Consider the following 19,900-nt stretch of genomic DNA (forward strand, 5'->3'; position numbering starts at 1 on the left):
ACTTATCATAGATCCTGGCACATACGTTGTAGGTGCTGGGTAAATGTTACTTTCCTTTTTCCATTAAAGTACCTGTGCTTGAAAACGGGGACTATTTTGAGTCCAACTTATTACATGACATCGATCCTAGGAATTTTAAAAGTTTTTATTAAGTATTTGCCATTATTACAATATGGGGAGAAAGTACCTTGAAAAAAACCTTCTTCTGAGACCTCCCTATTCTTAAGGACCTAAAGGGAATTCAGTGGCTCATTCATTCCTCTCTTCCAACCATGATTATAATCTCCTTTTTTGAAAGTATGTAGCCTTCTGCTGAAAAAGCTCATGAAAACACATTTCTTTCTGTCTAGGTCTGAATACAATATCATTAGCAAATCCTAAAGATGGTCATCTTGCTACAGTAGAAGGCTATGTGTCCAGAGGTTGGAAGGTTGCTTAGTAGAAGTCGTTGAACCATTTAAAGAGACATAATAAAGCTTGATTGCAAAATTCACTATCAAACCACATCTGGAGAATTATGTCCCCTTTTGAGCATCATAATTTAAGGAGGATGTTGACAACACTATTGTGTGTCCAGATGGAGGTGACCAGGATAGTGATGGGGACATTACAAATCTAGAAGCCTAGGTATATTGAGATGTATATTAACAAAGTTTTATTAGATCTATTTGTATCATTTATCTTTTTATATATTGTAAAATAATATTTTTTGTTTTGTGCCCAATTTTTCTTTATAGCTCTGATTTTTACATTGTTCCAATTCTTCCTGGACATAACTCTTGACTTCTTTCCAGGAAAGAGACAGAGAATACCCTCATCTAGCTTCAGTATACATTATTTTCTGACTCCTCCCCCCCCCCCAAAAAAAAAATCAATGGGCTGAACTTCCTTGCAGTAATTCTAGCCCTTGCCTTCATTTCATGAAATCTCCAGTTGCAGGCCTCAAGCTGAGCATCACTTTTCACCTTGTGCTGGTTCCTTTAAGTCCCCAAGGAGCCTTTGCTTGCGCAGTTACTGTTCGGTTGGTTGTCCTGTAATGTAGAAGTAAGGGGGCTGGGCAAAATCCAGAGATGTGCTAAGTGGATTCTGAGCTGTGATAGAGCAGGGGGCATGTGTGAGCTTGAGGTTATATGTGACCCAGAGCCCTTTCCCCCTGCAATATGCATGGTTGTTATTTTTTCAGTAGAAGAGTTCATGATCTTTTGCAATTTTCTTTTGCTATTGATCCAGCGGTGCTAGTAACAGAAACTTTAAAAAAAAAAAAAAACCAAGGTTATGGCAGTACAGTCTATGGAACTTCACTGCCATATATCTTGTAGGTTAGAGGACACATGCTGTGGGATAAGGAAGAAGTTTGCCTTATAGAGAATTCATTTGAGGGTAGCAGTCCTCCTTCCCTTACTTTGTGCCTGCCCCAAGGCAAAGGTAGAAGTACGATTCTGCTTTGTTGGTCTTTGGGCTGCAATTTCTTCTAATACATTTCCATCTGGAGAGGAGAAGCCAATGGGAAAATAATGAGCTTTTAAAAGAACTCAACTTTCTACAAAGATTTTTGAGGATGTGTGTGTTGGCTCTAGGGCTGAGGGCAGCTAGAGTGTAACCATTGCTGGGAGACACTAGTCTGAGCTGACTGCTTCTACTTTGCAGTTATGTGACCCTGAGAGAGTGCTTCAACTCTGCTGAGCATCAATTCCATCAACTAGAAAATGGGGATAACAATATCAAATTCAGAAGATTGTAAAATGTAGATAGCATGATATTCTCGGAAATGCTTTGTAAACACCAAACCATATAGCTCATGAGTACTTTTAAGATGGGATGGTATGTCATTTATCTCCATCTACCCAGCACTTATATACCCTTATCACCTAGCACAGAGCCTAGTATATAATAAATGACTGGTAGCTAAAGTTAAAAATGAATGGATAGTTTTAAATCTCTACATTTCTGATGATTTTAAAGAATTCATTGACTGGTCATTTGTATTGAGCTGGATGATCTTTTGGCCTTGTGGCCTCATTCAACCTTTAAATTCATGGGTTTAGAATACAATAGCATGTGGGGTTAGGAAGAAATTCCTATCAAATAGATAACTTTTCTAGGAATTGCTTAATGTTCTAAACAAAATAAAACAAACAAATGAGCACATAGCAGTTGACAGAAATGAAGATTAACTTTATCGGATGGGCTTGGAAGCCCAGTAGAATTACACTGGCATCTGCTCACCATTGCTGGGCATGTCATAAGCCCAAGGGAATAATCTAGCAAACATATTCTACCTTGTGAGGGATCTGGGGCAGATGGTGGTGGTATAATCTAGAGCTCACTTTCTGCCACAGATGACTGTGATATTGGACTAAGCGATCCCAAGGAGCTGGTGGAGTATAGTCTCTCTAGTAGTCTGAAAGTAGTAATAATTTGATTTTTCAAGGCTCATGAATTGGAATCATTTAGATTACATCTGTCATGGACCTTTGCACTTTGGAAGGAAATGAGAGAAAGTACTAAGTCAATTTTAAATGTCTCAGAAAACTTGGTTATTTTTGTTTGTTTTTAAACTGTCTTGTTTCTTGAAAAACATATCATTATGGTTGTTTTCTCTTCCCTCACATAAATGTGGAACTCTGATTATTTGGGATAATTTGTATCTGGAGTGTTTCAGTTTGGAGAAAATGAGATAATGACATTACTACTTTTTTTCTCAAACCAATGACACTAATTGGGCCTTATGCCAAGGGGTAGGGGTAGCAGATGTAATTTTGAATCCATAGTCTCTGTAGAGTAGATAAGTCTTCCAAGCCATGTGGAAGCCAAATTTTACCAAGGAAGCTTAACAGTTATCCTTCCAGATGTTCAGCTTACAAATACCAGAGGTGTTAATTTGCAATATCAAATATATAGATAAGTGCACGGATTGTTTTTTTTTCCCATCCAGATACCCATTTTGGGGATATATTCCATTTCCAGTTCTGGCAATCTGTCAGATAGCTCTCTTTAAAGTTATCTTGAGAAAATCTACCAAAAATAATTAAATTCATGATAGCTTTTAGTCTCAGCTAAGAACTTGCCTCTCCTCCAGGGCTGAACAGGCTTAAATTGTTATATGAGTTTATATGGTAGTGTATGGTTTGTTGTCAAATATTTATCTCTGTCAAAAAATTAAATGTCTTGAAATATATTGTCTTTTTAACTGAATAAATCAATGAGAAAAAGAGAAATAACTTCTCATTTAGCCAATTTTTAATCAATATTTTCACAAGAGGCCAAAATGTTAACCGAATCCTGGCTTTTGTCATTTGAAATACAATTTGTGTGTTTAAGAATTTATGTGCACATCAGGGTTTAGACTTACAAGCTCAGAAAGGAAAATTGATTTATAGGAGCAAACAACTGCAGGAGTAGAGGCAATGCCAGAAATGAATATGAGTCAATTATTTAAGGCAAATGGGACTTTAATCACCACAGCAATAGAAAAACCTCAAATTCAATTGCACCCTGGGTTTTCATGCTTTAATTTGTGGGCATTTCTGTATCTTTTATTTTACAGAGGCCTTTGAAATTGTCGTTCGCCATGCTAAGAACTACACCAATGCCATGTTCAAGAACAACTACCCAAGCCTGACCCCACAAGCTTTTGAGTTTGTGGGTGAATTTTTCACTGACGTGTCTCTCTATATCCTGGGTTCGGATATCAATGTGGATGACATGGTCAATGAGTTGTTCGACAGCCTCTTTCCAGTCATCTACACCCAGCTCATGAACCCCGGCCTGCCTGAGTCAGCCTTAGACATCAATGAGTGCCTCCGAGGGGCAAGGCGTGACCTGAAAGTATTTGGCAGTTTCCCCAAGCTTATTATGACCCAGGTTTCCAAGTCACTGCAAGTCACCAGGATATTCCTCCAGGCCCTGAATCTTGGAATTGAGGTGATCAACACAACTGATCACCTAAAGTTCAGTAAAGACTGTGGCCGAATGCTGACCAGAATGTGGTACTGCTCTTACTGCCAGGGACTGATGATGGTTAAGCCTTGTGGGGGCTACTGCAATGTGGTCATGCAAGGCTGTATGGCAGGTGTGGTGGAGATTGACAAGTACTGGAGAGAATACATTCTATCTCTGGAAGAACTGGTGAATGGCATGTACAGAATCTACGACATGGAGAATGTACTGCTTGGTCTCTTTTCGACAATCCACGACTCCATTCAGTATGTCCAGAAGAATGGTGGAAAGCTGACCACCACGGTGAGTACCAGTCTACAGCTTTCTGAGGAATTCGGTTCCATTGGAATGGGGCAGCCTGGCCAGCATCAGGTGCTAATGGGAGAAGAGTGAGGGGAAGACCAGGAGGTAGGCAGAGATGATTGAGGGACTGAATGATCTCACAGAGCTAGGCGCACATTAAAACCACAGACTATGAAACAAAACAAAACAAAACAAAATAAAATAAAAAAAACACAGACTATGAACCAGGCACCTGAGTGGCTCAGTTGGTTGAGCATCTGACTTGATTTCAGCTCAGCTCATGATCTCATGGGTCATGGGATTGAGCCCTGTGTTGGGCTCTGCACTCAGCAGGTAGTCTGCTTGAGATTCTCTCCCTTTGCCCTCCCCCTCTTTGCGCACACTCTCTTTAAGGTAAATAAGTAAATCTTAAAAAAAAAAGACCACAGGCTACAGAGTTATAATGCCTGGCTTGAACTTTAGTTCTACTTAGTTTCCTGCTATGGGACGTTGGGTGAATCATCTTATCCTCATGAACTTCATATTTGCTGATTCATAAAAGAAGGATAAAAAGAATATCTTTTTCATGGGGAATGACATATGCTAAAGCATTTAGCATGTGCTTGGCCCATGGTAAGTCCTCAGTAAATATTAGCTATCATTCCCATTGTTGTTTGTCATTGTAATCCTCATGACAACCCTGTGAGGTGGGTGTAATTATCCCTATTTCATAAATGAGGCATCTGAAGCTCAGTGAAACTATAACTCACCCCAGGGCACCCAGCTCTAGTTAGTGGAAGAGCCAGGTTTCAGAAATTGATCAGGTTTCCTTTTAACGAAGTTATCACCAATTTTTCTAATTCTGATTACACTCTCATGCTCTTCATCGTGTATATCACATTACCCTTTTGAGTAGTGATTTTAAACACAAAGGCCCAGCCAGAATCCACCAACTCAACCTACACAAGAACATAGGGGAGGCAAAGCATCCACATTTTCCACTGATTGTTTTCGCAGCTTTGGTTATACCCATCTGACCCTGATGGGCTTTGTGATGGGGGCAGGGCAGTTCTGTAAGTGGGGCAGCAGTTGGCTTGGTTTCAGCCACATTGTACCTGCCAAGCTAGAGTGCAAACATTCTGAACCACAGAAGACACCACCTATCTGATGCAGAGCAGAACCCATGGCTAAGGGCTGCCAGCAGATCCCGCAAAAGTGGTCACAAGCGATCCCCAAATGCTGACAGCTTTTTAGCAGGAGGTGGCAAAATTCTATAATATACAGGCGTTGTTGAACTCCAACCACATTCCAGGTGCTCTGCTGGCCAGTTCACATAATATTATTTCACAGTAATCCACAAGATAGGTTGTAATATTGTCCTTGTTTTACACAGGGAGAATGAAGCTTAAAGAGGTTAAGTGCCTTGCCCAAGCTCTCAAAGCTGTTAAGTGGAGGTGGGGGGACCTAGGATTCAAACCTAGGTTGGGCTGCCTTGGTTTGACATAGGATCTTAGCTTTTACACAGCACAACTGCTGTGTACTCTGAGCCATTGCTTACACAGAATCTGGAGGGCAGATTGGGCCATTTAGTCGGCCTTTAAACTCAGGAAATACAAAGCGATAGGGGTAATTGGTTTCTTTGGTGAATTAAACGAGGAAGGAGGACGGAAATGGTGCAAGCCGCAGCATGGCTACTCACGGAGCTGCTCTAATTGCCCCATTCACAATGTTACCCATTTAAAACACATTTACTGAGAAAATATTTTATAGTAAAATGAACAGAAATGTCCTATCTAACGATAGTATTCTTCAGCGGCTAATTATTCCCTTGACTGCTTTATAATTTGAGGCCAAATTCTGGGGCCTTCTACAAAAGTAAATCTCACAGAATTAGAAAAATTAGAAGTCAGGATGTTTGTAAGTTCACCCACCTGATAGTGATTGAGGGCCCTCTATGTGTCAGACACAAAGCAAGGGTGCCAGCAGTGTGGAAATGTCTTTATTTTATTTTTTTAAAGATTTTATTTATTTATTCATAGAGACAGAGAGAGAGAGAGAGGCAGAGACACAGGCAGAGGGAGAAGCAGGCATCATACAAAGAGCCTGACGTGGGACTCGATCCAGGGTCTCCAGGATCATGCCCTAGGCTGCAGGCGGCGCTAAACCGCTGCGCCACCAGGGCTGCCCAGAAATGTCTTTAATAAGAGGAGAAATGAGGAGACAATGCTAAAGATAGGGTATGGGAATGTTTAAAGGTTGCCTCTGATATTGGTCGCTTCATGGCAACATAATGAATCTTGAAAACACATTCTCCTCTAGTGGTCCTAAACACACAAAAAACTGGTAAGGAGTTAAGTGCACTGTTTTGATGGGGCTCTAGGTGTAAAGGTTTATTTAGTAAACATTTATTAAGCATCTGCCTTGTTCATGGCACTCTGCCAGGTGCTGGGTCTTCTTAGTTACCCAAGACATAGTTCTTAGGTCTTAAAAAGGTCAATCTAGTTGACAGACAGATGTGTAACTGAATAAATTTCACTGTAGTGAACGTTTCACCATAATATGAATGTTGGAAGGGCCATGAGAGATGAGCTAGTCCAATCCCATTGATTTACAAATGAAGAAACAAAGTTCAGGCAGGCTTGCCCAAAGTTATACAATTAATGGAAGAGCCAATAGGACTAGAATCGAAGGTCTTCTGCTGCTTCAATCTAGTGTTCCTCTGTCTACCATGCCAGGGTGTCTCCGATTAGACTCTTCAGACTTTTCATTCTTTTTTTAAAAGATTTTATTTTGGGGCAGCCCAGGTAGCTTAGTGGTTTAGTGACACCTTTGGCCCAAGGCGTGATCCTGGAGACCCAGGATCAAGTCCCACATCAGGCTCCCTGCATGGAGCTTGCTTCTCCCTCTACCTCTCTCTCTCTCTCTCTTCTCTCTCTCTCTTTCTCTGTCTCTCGTGAATAAATATATAAAATCTTTTTAAAAAATAAATAAAGATTTTTATTTTTTATTTATTCACGAGAGACACAGACATAGGCAGAGGGAGAAACAGGCTCCCTGTAGGGAGCCTGATGCAGGACTCAATCCTAGGACCCCAGGATCACAACCTGAGCCAAAGGCAAATGCTCAATCACTGAGCCACCCAGGTGCTCCCAGACTTTTCATTCTAAAAGCTCCATTAGGATTTTGCAAAGGCATCATGAACTTAAATTGGATAGTTAATTCAGGGTGCCAGACCTGCCATATTTTAGGTGCGTATGTGTGCGCATGCGTGCGTGTGTATATGCACGCGTGCGCATGGACACAAATGCATGTGCATGCACGGGGAGTACATTTCATGTCATTATCATTCAGGAAGAAAAGCCTTGGCTGTCAAGAGGTGCTCAGTGATGCAGTCCCTTTCTGTTTTGGCCATTAAGGGCCTGATTGCTCCCAGCTCCCAGCTGGTTATGAGAGCGTGAAGTCTGCCTTCCACAGGGAATGCCCGAACTAGAACAGAAAGCATATGTAAACTCTGCCTTGTTACTGTTTTATGACCACCAACTCTAAGTAATATATCCCAAATGGTGGGGGTAGGGGATTCATTGGCCAGGTGTGATCCAGCCCATACTCTCTACGGGCCAGAATGGGGCTGGGCCATTTATGGGGGGTGAGGGGAAGTAAGGGTTGGGTAGACTGCAGAAGTCTATTCATGTTAACAAACCTGCAGAATGCCCCAGAGCAAAAGCTGATTTAAAACTAGAGCATTAATGAGGTTCTGCTGTGGCACCCTCTCCTTCCTGTTGTGATAAAATGTAAAATCCTGCCAGTCCATCCTGTTTGAGGTTAAGTTGTGGTGAGAGACCTCTTTGAAAATATGCCCTTCCTGAGTTCTTTTGGGATAGCCTTGTTAGCTAGCTATAAGCTGTGCCGTGAGGTCTGCCATACAGGTACTATGCTCAGTTGTTTTGGTGGCCACCATCTCCCCTGGATTATAAAGGACATTTTGGTCTTCTCGGTGAATGGGGCACTGGTGAAGTTTTATAAAGATGGCCTGTGAGTGCTTTCATTTTCCCTAAGATAGTTTTCACTTCTAACTGCTGAGCAAAGGCATGCGAGTGAATGTCTGGGGTGTTCTCATTGGCAGCATTTCTGGAGGTGGTAAGCATCTGGTTCCCAAACTTGGCTCATTGTCATTGTCACCTGCAGAAGGGAACTTGTTAAGCAGATTCCTGGAGCCTACCCCTGGGGATTCTGATACCATAGGTCTGTGGAGATGCTGGAGAATTAGTCGTAGACTTTTTCATTTTAAAAGTGCTCTCAAAAAAAAAAAAATAAAAAAATAAAAGTGCTCTCAGGGCAGCCCCGGTGGCTCAGTGGTTTAGCACTGCCTTCGGCCCAAGGCATGATCCTGGAGACCCAGGATTGAGTCCCACGTGGGGCTCCCTGCATGGAGCCTGCTTCTCCCTCTGCCTCTGTCTCTGCCTCTGTGTGTGTGTGTGTGTGTGTCTCTCATGAATAAATAAATAAAATCTTAAAATAAAATAAAAGTGCCCCCAATTGATTCTTATACTCCTTTGGGAACAAATCCAGCCACCCTGTCTGGAAAATAAGATAAGGCCCACAGATTGGGACAGTTAATGACAAATGACAGTTAATGGCAAAGCTGGGACCTCAGATTCCTCATCTGTAACATGGGGTTGATACATGGAGATTAATTGAAATGATAGGTTCAAAGAACCTGGCAGTTGGAGGCACTTGGTAGGTACTTGCCTCAATCTGGTCCAGCTTTCTATGATGTTTTTCTAAGTGCCAAATGGACAATGAATTTTGTTTTGTTTTTGTTTTTGTTTTTGTTTTTGTTTTTGGACTATGAGTTCTTAAACTTACTTTAAGGGCCAGGACGTTTCCTGTCATTTTAGTCGAAAGAGGGAATAAAACATTGTGTGAAAATGTGAGTGTGTGTGTGTGTGTGTGAGAGAGAGAGAGAGATGGAGACACAGAGATTGAGAAAGAAGAGGGAAGAAAGAAAGGTAAGGAGACAGAAAGGTTGTACTGAAACATCCAAGAAGATTTAAATGATGGGACTGTAAATGGATCCATCTTGACTCTTTATCTACATTTGTGAACTAGGTTAAATATCATGCCCCCAAGTGAGTACTAAGCAGGTTTTTAATAGTATTTGGGTGAGAGCATCGCAGTTAAACTTATCAGCACATTATTGAATTCCACATCTTATGCCCTGAAGCAAATACAGATATATACAGTTATCAGTACAGATATTTTCAACATTGTTTTTTTGAGGTTTTATTTATTTACTCATGAGAGACATAGAGAGAGAGGCAGAGACATGGGCAGAGGGAGAAGCAGGCTCCCTGCAGGGAGCCCAATGTAGAACTCGATCCCAGGACCCTGGGATCACGACCTGAGCCAAAAACCAATGCTCAACCACTGAGCCACTCAGATGCCCGTATTTTCAACATTATTGTTGCACCACACCCATATTGCCGAGTGCCACAGCCTTCTTTTAAAAGTGCAATTGGTTTTATTCTGAAACCATTCTGATTATCATTACTGCATACTGCTATATGTATCATAGACATAAACCATTGTGGATTTCATATCCATTGATTAAATGATTCATAATCAGCATTTTGGATATTTACTGCTCTCCCAGAAAGTTTCTCAAAGGTCTCTCTGATTTCATTTACTTTCTGTACCCCCTGTAGTTATTGCTCACATATCGTCACATGGCTGTTTGCACTTTCAGTTTTCCATTTGTACTTCTGTACTTTCTTTATTGATTCAGCTCAGAATTTTTCGGCATTAGTGAGTGCTTCCTCTCCCACGAGTTCATTACCTTGGCTTGTTATATGCTCCACTGAACGTTGGACAAAATTGCAACCTTTCCTACCACCACTCCTGCTCCCTGCCTTTCCTCACTGTGATATTTATTTTAGCATGATCTGAAATAGGACTCATTTCAGGAAACATTAACAAGCACCCAATTATGGAGGCCCTAGACCCTGGGAGCTGCCAGGAGTGGTGGAAAGATAACCATGACTCTGTTGCTGCTCTCAGGGGTCATGTGGCTAGCAGGTCACAGAGATAACACAGAGATCTGTTGGGACTCCAAAGCTCATGGTTTTTTTTTTTAAGGTTTTATTTATTTATTCATGAGAAACAGAGAGAGAGGCAGAGACACAGGCAGAGGGAGAAGCAGGCTCCCTGTAGGGAGCCCAATGTGGGACTCAATCCCAGGACCCTGGGATCACGACCTGAGCCAAAGGCAGATACTCAACCACTGAGCCACCCCAGCATCCCCAGAGCTCATGCTTTTAACCATTACTCTATTGCTCTCTCAAATACTTCACCTTGATCTTCACCAGAATCTTCCTCCACTGAACACAGGCTAACTAGGTTTTTACCATCTTATTTAATATCCTGTCTTACTCTCTGCTGTTTTTTCAGTTGCACGATCAGGTTTTCCAATTCATTCTCCCTCCTCAGAGACTCTCACTGCAGTATTTCCCAATGAAGTAGCAAAAGGCATGAGATTTTTAGTGTTCATGAAACTTAAAGGCATCGCATAGTTTCTAGGGGGAAGAAGGAATGTCCGTGTAGGTGATGAAAGAGCCAGTCATGCAGTGAAATGACTTTGCCTAGAATTTATATGGGCAGTGCCAGTGGTGAGGGATAGCTCACCTCCCTGTGGCAATGTTTGGAATCTGCCTGTTAGACCAACATATGGTTTTTCATGCATTTGCCTTTGACACTGCTTCATGGTACATCTGGGTCTCCATTATGGAGTTTCTTCCACAGCAACATTGTGTACCGAGAACCTAACCTATTCTGGTATCCAAGTACATCCATTTCCTTTGCTAGAATTTCTGAAGATACCTCCGTTACAGTCAGTATTTATATGTGCTGGAAAGCTCTGGGGAAGATTCTCTGTTGATCCTCAACAATAATTCACTCTATCAAATTCTTCTATTTTGCTGTGTGAGTGACTGTAACTCATCAGAATTTCCAAGATGAGCCTTCTCTTTGTCTCTGCTTTGAAGGCTGAGGTTATTTCTCAGGTGTCAGAATGTCAGGGTTTCTCTCCTCATGCTATCACTCTGGACTTTCATTTTTTAGTCTCAGATTAGACATACCTTGTCTGAATTCACACAAGCTGTTTTCAGTACAAAGTGATTTCAGAGTGATAAAAACAAGTAAATGACTCACTACCTAATTAGTGTCCGCAGGTCAGCATCTAGAACTGTGGTGAGCAACTTTATTTGCATGAGGTCCATTTCTAGAGAGACAAAATGCCTATAGGCTGCCATTCTTTTTTTAATAGAATTGTATTATTAAAAAATATTTTACTTATTTATTCATGAGAGACACAGAGAGAGAGGGGAGAGAGAAAGAGAGAGAGAGAGAGAGGCAGAGACACAGGCTGAGGGAGAAGCAGGCTCCATGGAGGGAGCCCAATGTGGGACTCGATCCTGGGTCTCCAGGATCACACCCTGGGCTGAAGGCGCCGCTAAACCGCTGAGCCACCTGGTCTGCCCTAGGCTGTCACTCTTTCTTCACTCACAATAAAAATAACCTTAGTAGTTCCTATGGGGGGAAATATGTAGTTTTTAAACATAGATTGCCTATTTATTGAAAAGAAGCATACAAAGGAAAAAATTGGCACCACTTTTAGGCACTAAATGTTAATTTCTGGGTGTGTTTCAAACAGTGGTCACACAGGGGAACCATTTTTAAATGCTTCATTCTGAAATTATATATATTATGGCTCATATTAGGAAATTAGGTGAGCTCTTCAGAAATCTAGAATTATTCACCTTTACCTTGGCAAGAAGTGGCAGCGTGATTACCAGTTGTTCTTTATGTTCTGAACCTTTTAAATAATTTTTTTCCTTTCTACGGTCTGTGGACTGATGTAGCAAGAACATGTCCTCAAAACTGTGAAAGATCAGAAATTTTTACCCTGATTGCAAGCTAACAAGTTTCGTTGGCCACACGGTTTCATGGATGCTGGTTAAAGACATGAGACTCCCTGGCTCAGAGATGAAGGACAGTTTATTTCTCACAGCAGTGGTCATTGCCAGACTATCAGCATCTGTCCCAGATCCCTGAGCCGTGATTCCCATGGGATAAGGCAAAGAGGGCCAGATGATGCACACACAGTGAGTTGCATTACAGGAGCAGAGCCTTTGGCCTCAGGAACTCAAATCTTTGATACTAGATAGGGAGGCTGCCTGCTCTTTTCTCTGAAGGGAGACACTGTTTCTGTCTTCCAAGGCTGGCCACTATTCAAAGATACTTGAAAGGGGCACCTAGGTGGCTCAGGCGGTTAGGCATCTGCCTTCAGCTCAGGTCATGGTCCCAGGGTTCTGGGATCCAGTCCCGCATTGGGCTCCCTGCTCAGCAAGGAGTCTCCTTCTCCTTCTCCCTCTGCCCCTCCTCCTGCTTGTGCACATACACTCCCTCTCTCAAATAAATAAATAAAATCTTTGGGGAAAAAAAAAGAAAACAAAACAAAAGTACTTGACAAAGAGCCTGGAGAAAAACTGCCTCCGTTTATGTGACATACAGAAACACAAGAGACCCATGGAAAATTCTAGCCACACAAGGTCCCCCAAACCTGAATGGCTGCAAGAACCTCTCAAGTTCATGATGTTTTGGAAGGACCAGGCAAAGAAATGAGAAGTTATGGAAGACAACTGGGCTCAGCCCTGGCCGACTGGCCAAAAGGTAGGGCTATGTGCCACCTGTTGGAGGGGAGCAGAAGGCACCCACAAAGACAAAATAGTGGCAAAAGAAAGTATGAGGGCACCTGGGTGGCTCAGTGGTTGAGTCTCTGCCTTCAGCTCAGATCATGATCCCAGGGTCCTGGGATCGAGTCCCATATACGTCTCCTATCAGGGACCCTGCTTCTCCCTCTGCCTATATCTCTGCCTCTCTTTCTGTGTCTCTCAAAAATAAATAAATAAAATATTTATTAAAAAGAAGGAAGTATGAAAGGGGCACTTGACCATTGCCTCTCATTTGGAGTAAACGGTACTGCTTTGTGTCTTCAGCAACTACTCTACTGCTCTCTCCCTTCTGCTGTCCATGCCGTCATTTCTTTTTTGGCTTGTTCAGGCTCTGAGGTCGTGAGTCTTGTATTGCTAAGTGGCTTAGCCGAGTAGAGTTTTCTCTTTCATTGCACATCTATAGGGGTTATCGCACCCTAGGAGTTATGCAGAGGACTGATTTTGTCCTCAGAGTGAATTCAAAAAGGTTAGAAAGTTGGGCATATTTGCCCAAGTGTGCAGAAGTCCATAGAGATCATCCCGTGACCTGATATTCAGAGAATCTTTGTGCTCCCAGCATTGACAGTGAGGGTAGTCCAAAAATGCCTTCTCTGTGTTGAGTGGCCAAGGAATCAGTACAGTGAGAGCAACCTCCTTCCTGGTAAGGGCAGAAAAGCCCCCAGATACTCACTTGCTCTCACTTGCTTCTCCTTTGCAAGGCTGAAGCACCTCAGAAAACATGGAATCATGTATACAGTGTAATTCCCATCTCCCCACTAGGAATAAGGTTACTCTTGGCAACTGCAGTGTGATAGATAGCACCTCTGGTAACCTTGGCTTCCTCCCCAACCCCCTCCTGCCTGGGCATCTGGCTACCTTGCTCAGGTCTCCAACGACAAATGCTTTCTACTGGCACTGTCTCCCCACCCCCACCTGGAAAATTGAAAACATATTTAGAACAGCACAGAAGGGTTTTTAAATGAGGTTATGCTGTGGCACAGCACTTTCCTCCGGTGGGGAAGGTTATGATTTGCTGTAATCAAGTGTTTCACAAAATGGGCAAGCTGGGGAGAGGTGGATTTGGGGCAGATTTCCTCTAGCACGTTGCAGCTTTTGTAAGATAAAATACAAAACTTCATGATTAGCAGCGCCACAATTTTCTGAGTGCTGATACTTGGCATGGACAGGGGCTCACAGTTTACTACTCCTTTCCTTATGGGGGAGAATGCTAATAGAATGAGACAATCTTTGTTTTGGTGAAAGTACAGATTTCTTTTTTTTTTTAGATTTTACTTAAATTTAGTTTGCCACCACATAGTATAACACCCAGTGCTCATCCCATCACGTACCCTCCTTAATGCCCATCAACCAGTTACCCCATCCCCCCATCCTTCTCCCCTTCTGTAACCCTTTGTTTGTTTCCCAGAGTTAGCAGACTCTCATGGTTTATCTTCCTAATTTTTCCCCACTCAGTTTCCCTCCTTCCCTTATGATCTCTTTTACTAGAAAGTAAAGAGTCTTAGTGTCCTTTTAAAATGTCCCTTTGGGGGCTGGGATTCTGAATTCATCAGACTTCTCCAAAGCAATGCTGGAATGGGTATGAAGGATCTTATTGAGGTGATGGAATGTTCTAAAACAGTTTGTGGCAACAGTGACACAACTTAGTCAATTTAATAAAAATCATTAAATTTTACACTTGACATGGGAGAATTGTATGAATCCAAAAATATGCCTCAATAACATTGTAAAAAAAGATTTCATAGAATAAAAAACTGTGGAATTAATATATAAAGCATTTCAAATACAACAATGCATAAGCACATTATAAAACAGCTAGTAAAACACTACTTGTATAAATATTAACCATATCATTCAAATACATTACTATATAAAGTAAAACAGAAACAAATAAAAGCAATGCTAGAAGCTAGAAGACCAAAAAAAAAAAAGTCCCTTTGGGAAGTGCATAATCCAGCAAGGGTGCTTTCATATTTCATTCAGGGGCAGGGGGTGTGGGAGGGTTGATGCGGCCTACTTATTACCCAATTCAAATCCTTTCTGAAGAATATTCAGAAAGTGAATTAATTTTTCCCTTTTTCATTCCACTCAGAATGCTTAAAACAGATAAAGTAGGAAATGGAGTCATTATATTTGGGCGCTGTCTATTATCATTTACTCACTGAGAATCTATCTGAGCCTTGCTGCTTTTTGCAGATAATTAATTTTGTTCCTAAACGTAGGAAAGAGTGATTGTAATCAGTATGTTTGTACTTTCAGCCACAAATAGAGCCCATCAAAGATATGCAGTACAAATAAACCTCATAAAATATGCAGCCAAAGCACTGCTTGAAATTAATGTGCTGTCTTTCTTTTTTAAAGAAAAAAAATTGTATGTATAATTTTTGAAAGTCGCTCTTGGTATTCTTATGTAGTTAATAGATGAACTCCTGTTTTTCTAACTTAAGCCCACACTCTGAATTATTTTTATCACGAAATCTCATAAATGAGAGCTCAAGGGGACATTGATTTGGCATGGAAATCCACTCATCAACATACACATATTTCTGAGTTCTGGGTGTGGATTTCTCGTATGGTTCTGGAAAATTATGAATAATCAGATTGACGTTTGGGGTTCAGGTTCATGAGATGAATCCAAAGAGCATAGTTGTTGGTGAAAAACTTCCTCTAAACTCTTCAGAAAGACGTTTTGGACTTTTTTTCTGGCCGCCCAGCTTCCACCTCTGGCCAGCCTCTGTTCTAAGGCTCCCCCTTGTGCCTCTCCCTCATAATCATACCTTGCTCCATGTCTTGTTCATTTAGGCCTCGTAGTTGGTTGAAAATTATGGTTAATCATGGTGCCCTCATCCCGGGCAGCCCATTTCTGATTCTGCTGATTCTCTAATGCATTCCCTCTCCTGAGAAGCAAACTCACTTCACTTAACAAATACATCATCAGAAAACACTTCAAACGGTTACAAAGGATGGAGATTTTTGTCCCTATGGCACAGGTGAAAGAAGGAAATATTTAGGTGTACATGGGACCTTTTCATGCTCCTGAGATCACCTGCTGTGCTGGGATGGCAGCCACAGCGTCAGCCCAGGAATCCAAATCGTGATGTAGGGTCTCCACCTTGTGCTGCCATAGGAAGTGGCCTTGGAGAAGTGAGTTAATCGGTGCAGCAAAGAAGATCAGAACGATGAGCTGTGATCACAAAGTGCTTGCTGTGTGCCACACACGGTTCTAAGCTCTTTCCACAAACTGACTCATTTACTGCAGACGACAATCCTGGTGAGGAAGGAATTCTCACTTAGTGCCATTTTCCAGGAAGAAGAATAGAGGCAGGGAGACCTGAAAGTAGGTGCCAGCCACAAGGCTGCTTCCACAGGTTCTCCTCTGCTTGGGCTCCTGAGGCTCATCTCTTGCCTGGGCCAGACGCAGTCTCAGACTGTGTAGACAAAGCCTGGCTCCCTCTGCAGGTGGGTGAGAGCTGAATTAGTGGACATGAGGCAGGATGAGAGCCAGGAAGTGACTAAGGGTTTTGCATTCCTGCCTGCTCACTCAGTTCTTGCTTGTCCTCTTTCCTCCATGTGGCCTTAAGTATAGCATGGAAACTTCCAATGGACTTAGCTTTTCTTCTCTGCTCTTCCTCATACTTGTGTGTTTTTTTTTTAAAGATTTTATTTATTTATTCATGATAGTCACAGAGAGAGAGAGAGGCAGAGACACAGGCAGAGGGAGAAGCAGGCTCCATGCACCGGGAGCCCGATGTGGGATTCGATCCCGGGTCTCCAGGATCGCGCCCTGGGCCAAAGGCAGGCGCCAAACCGCTGCGCCACCCAGGGATCCCACTTGTGTTAATCCTTTTTTTTTTTTTTTTTTTGTGTTTTTCTTTTTTTTTTTTTTTTTTAGTTTTTTTTTTTTTTTATTGGTGTTCAATTTACTAACATACAGAATAACACCCAGTGCCCGTCACCCATTCACTCCCACCCCCCGCCCTCCTCCCCTTCCACCACCCCTAGTTCGTTTCCCAGAGTTAGCAGTCTTTATGTTCTGTCTCCCTTTCTGATATTTCCCACACATTTCTTCTCCCTTCCCTTATTTTCCCTTTCACTATTATTTATATTCCCCAAATGAATGAGAACATATAATGTTTGTCCTTCTCCGACTGACTTACTTCACTCAGCATAATACCCTCCAGTTCCATCCACGTTGAAGCAAATGGTGGGTATTTGTCATTTCTAATAGCTGAGTAATATTCCATTGTATACATAAACCACATCTTCTTTATCCATTCATCTTTCGTTGGACACCGAGGCTCCTTCCACAGTTTGGCTGATGAAACGCTGGGACACCTGCACCCCGATGTTTCTAGCAGCAATGGCCACGATAACTTGTGTTAATCCTAATGAGATTTTTCTAAATCTGCTTGGAGCTCAGACTTCCCCCCAGGATCAACGGCTAGTCCATTAAAAAAAAATCCATTCTTGATGAGCTTAGGTTGAAAATATGCTTTAAAAATATAAGGTGCCCATGTTTCCCCCTTTCAGATCAGAAATCCAAAGAATAGTGAAAAACACTAAGCACTATGGTTTTCTTATCATGCATTAAAATCCTGCAATGATCTCTTTCTAAACATGGAAGGATTCTGTGATAGCTGTGTTTCTGATTTGCTCAATGGTCCCATTCACCTTAACAAATTCTCAATTAATGGGTTTCTTCACTGTAGCAACCTTCTAGCAGATTTTTTTATAATTATGTACACTTTAAATAACCTTTGAACAGCCTCTTCACAAGTTTTCTAGATATAAAATACTCTAGACAAAAGAATACTCAATTATTGTCCTTACTCTGATTAAAAATAAAGCAATAATTGTGATAAATTGCCATAATCAAACTTGACAGAAAGAAAATATAGAATACATGCTATATCTCCTTCAAGTATGAAAAGGATGTTAACAACCCCAGATCACAGAGAGTGAAAGAAGACACACTGGTGGAAGCATTTCCCTCACACATCTGTGTTTATCAAGTTTTAAAGTCTGTTTCCTCCCCGACCATTTCTTCTGAATCTGTAATCCATTGATTGAAAAAAATTAATGCACAACTCAAACTGCTCTGCTATGAAAAGCCCCATTCAGAATTGTCTCGGCTTTGGTTATCATTGACCAAAGAGTCTTCGAGGTACCAGGAATAATAAATTACAACAAACATCCATTTTTAATAGCACTGTAAGGGATTTCTAAGAGCTAAGCTTTTGAGATGGAGAGCTGAATCAATACCCTGCACAGGAATGGGTCAGCTTGGTGTTGCAAAGAGCAGAGTAAGAAAAGGTTGTATAGTAGAAAGAATGCTGGCTTCAGGGGTTAAGATGTAAATCTCTGCTCAGCCATTCCTTATCTTAGTGACCCTGGGCATAGTGCATCATCTCCTTGAATCTTAGTTGCTTCATCTATAGAATGGAGATAAAAGTGCCAACCTCTAGGGGTGCCTGGGTGGCTCAGTTGGTTAAGCTTTTGATTTTGGCTCAGGTCATGATCTTGGAGTTGTGAGATCGAGCCCTGCGTTGGGCTCTACACTCAGTGTACAATCTGCTTGAGATTCTCTCTCTCCCTCCCCCTCTCCCCCTCCCCCTCTTCTCTCTTGCCCTCAAATAAATAAGTAAATAAAATATTTTTTAAAAAGCCAACCTCTGAGAACCACTATGAAAATTGGCAGTAATGCCTTGTGCACAGTAGCACTGTCAAGTCTGACGTGTAACATGATCCATCTCATATGCCACGAGACCAAGTGGCCTTTTCTTTCTAGGTATTCCCTCTCATGGGGCTGTTCATCTTTGTGGTCCTCTCATTAGCAGCACCAACGCTGATAAATATTTACCAAGCCCCTGTGGGAAAAACCCTATGCCTGGGGTGGGCAACACAATTATCAGCAAGCCATTTCAAGAAACTACACCAGTTGGGTTGCAGCAGATTTTCTGAATTCTTTGCCTAATGTTAGGATGGCTGTTTCGACTGAGGCTGCTCACCCAGGTACTCACATTCATCCTAAAGACTTGAAGTTCCTACTTACCAGTCTTTGCGTTCAAACCTTGGTGAGTCCTTGAAACAGGTTTGTCTGGCCTATATGGCTATAAAGCCTCTGCTTGCATTTGCCCAACTTGGCCACTGAAAATCGTGTTCCCCCAGATGTTCAGGTGACTTGATTCCCAGCCAGGCAGGACAAGTGGAGCACACAAGTTTTCTAGCTGCTCTCAGTGGGCTTCATAGAAGATACAGGAAGAAAGGGCAATGTGATATATTTCGAATCCTGATGGGGATTTTGAGCATTTGTCTTCTTTTGCTCGGGTTTAGTGCTGAAATCCTTGGGAGGGGAGGGAAGACTCAAGCTGTGTTTATAGCTCCTTTGTTTTTGAGTGTGTATTGTGCAGTATAATGCTAAATTGCTTTTACTGAGTACCACTGTTAAATGACTATTAAATTTAGGCTGATATAAAAATGAACAGATATCTATTACATATTTTTGGGATAATTTAATGATATCCCCTTGTTTGAGATAATGTCCTTTTATTAAATCCCTAAATTTCCTTGTCTGTTCTTACCCATCTTGCCTATTCAGAGTCTCTTCCCCCCCTTTATAATGATAGGCGGCTACCTTTCTGATCCCTGGGGTTGGGTTATCATATATTTCTTTTGTTGGAGGGAAAGAGGAGGAAGAGAAGGGAGTTTGGGGAAGTGAAAGGAGATGGAAAGTAAACCAGACCATTTGGCAAGGTTTTTTTTTTCTCCGTACGTGTCCTCTGCAATTTTTGCTTAATATAATCATCGCCCCAGTAAGGCTAGCACAATACAAATAAGTCACAAATGCCAAATTTTTTAAAATACAAAAAAAATACAGGGACACTTCTCTGGCT

At 41.8% G+C, this 19,900-nt stretch overlaps 1 protein-coding gene across 1 annotated transcript in view; it reads left to right on the forward strand.

The window, feature by feature from the left end:
* The window catches only part of GPC3 (glypican 3), a 443,047-nt gene that overhangs the window by 224,832 nt on the left and 198,315 nt on the right, over window positions 1–19,900 (forward strand). Inside the window, exon 3 of the mRNA XM_077887586.1 lies at window positions 3,548–4,242. Within this exon, the coding sequence (XP_077743712.1) occupies window positions 3,548–4,242 (695 nt within the window). The remainder of the gene's footprint in view (window positions 1–3,547; window positions 4,243–19,900) is intronic.

The sequence above is a fragment of the Canis aureus genome, chromosome X (genome assembly GCF_053574225.1).
Source record: "Canis aureus isolate CA01 chromosome X, VMU_Caureus_v.1.0, whole genome shotgun sequence".
Taxonomy (NCBI): Eukaryota; Metazoa; Chordata; class Mammalia; order Carnivora; family Canidae; genus Canis; species Canis aureus.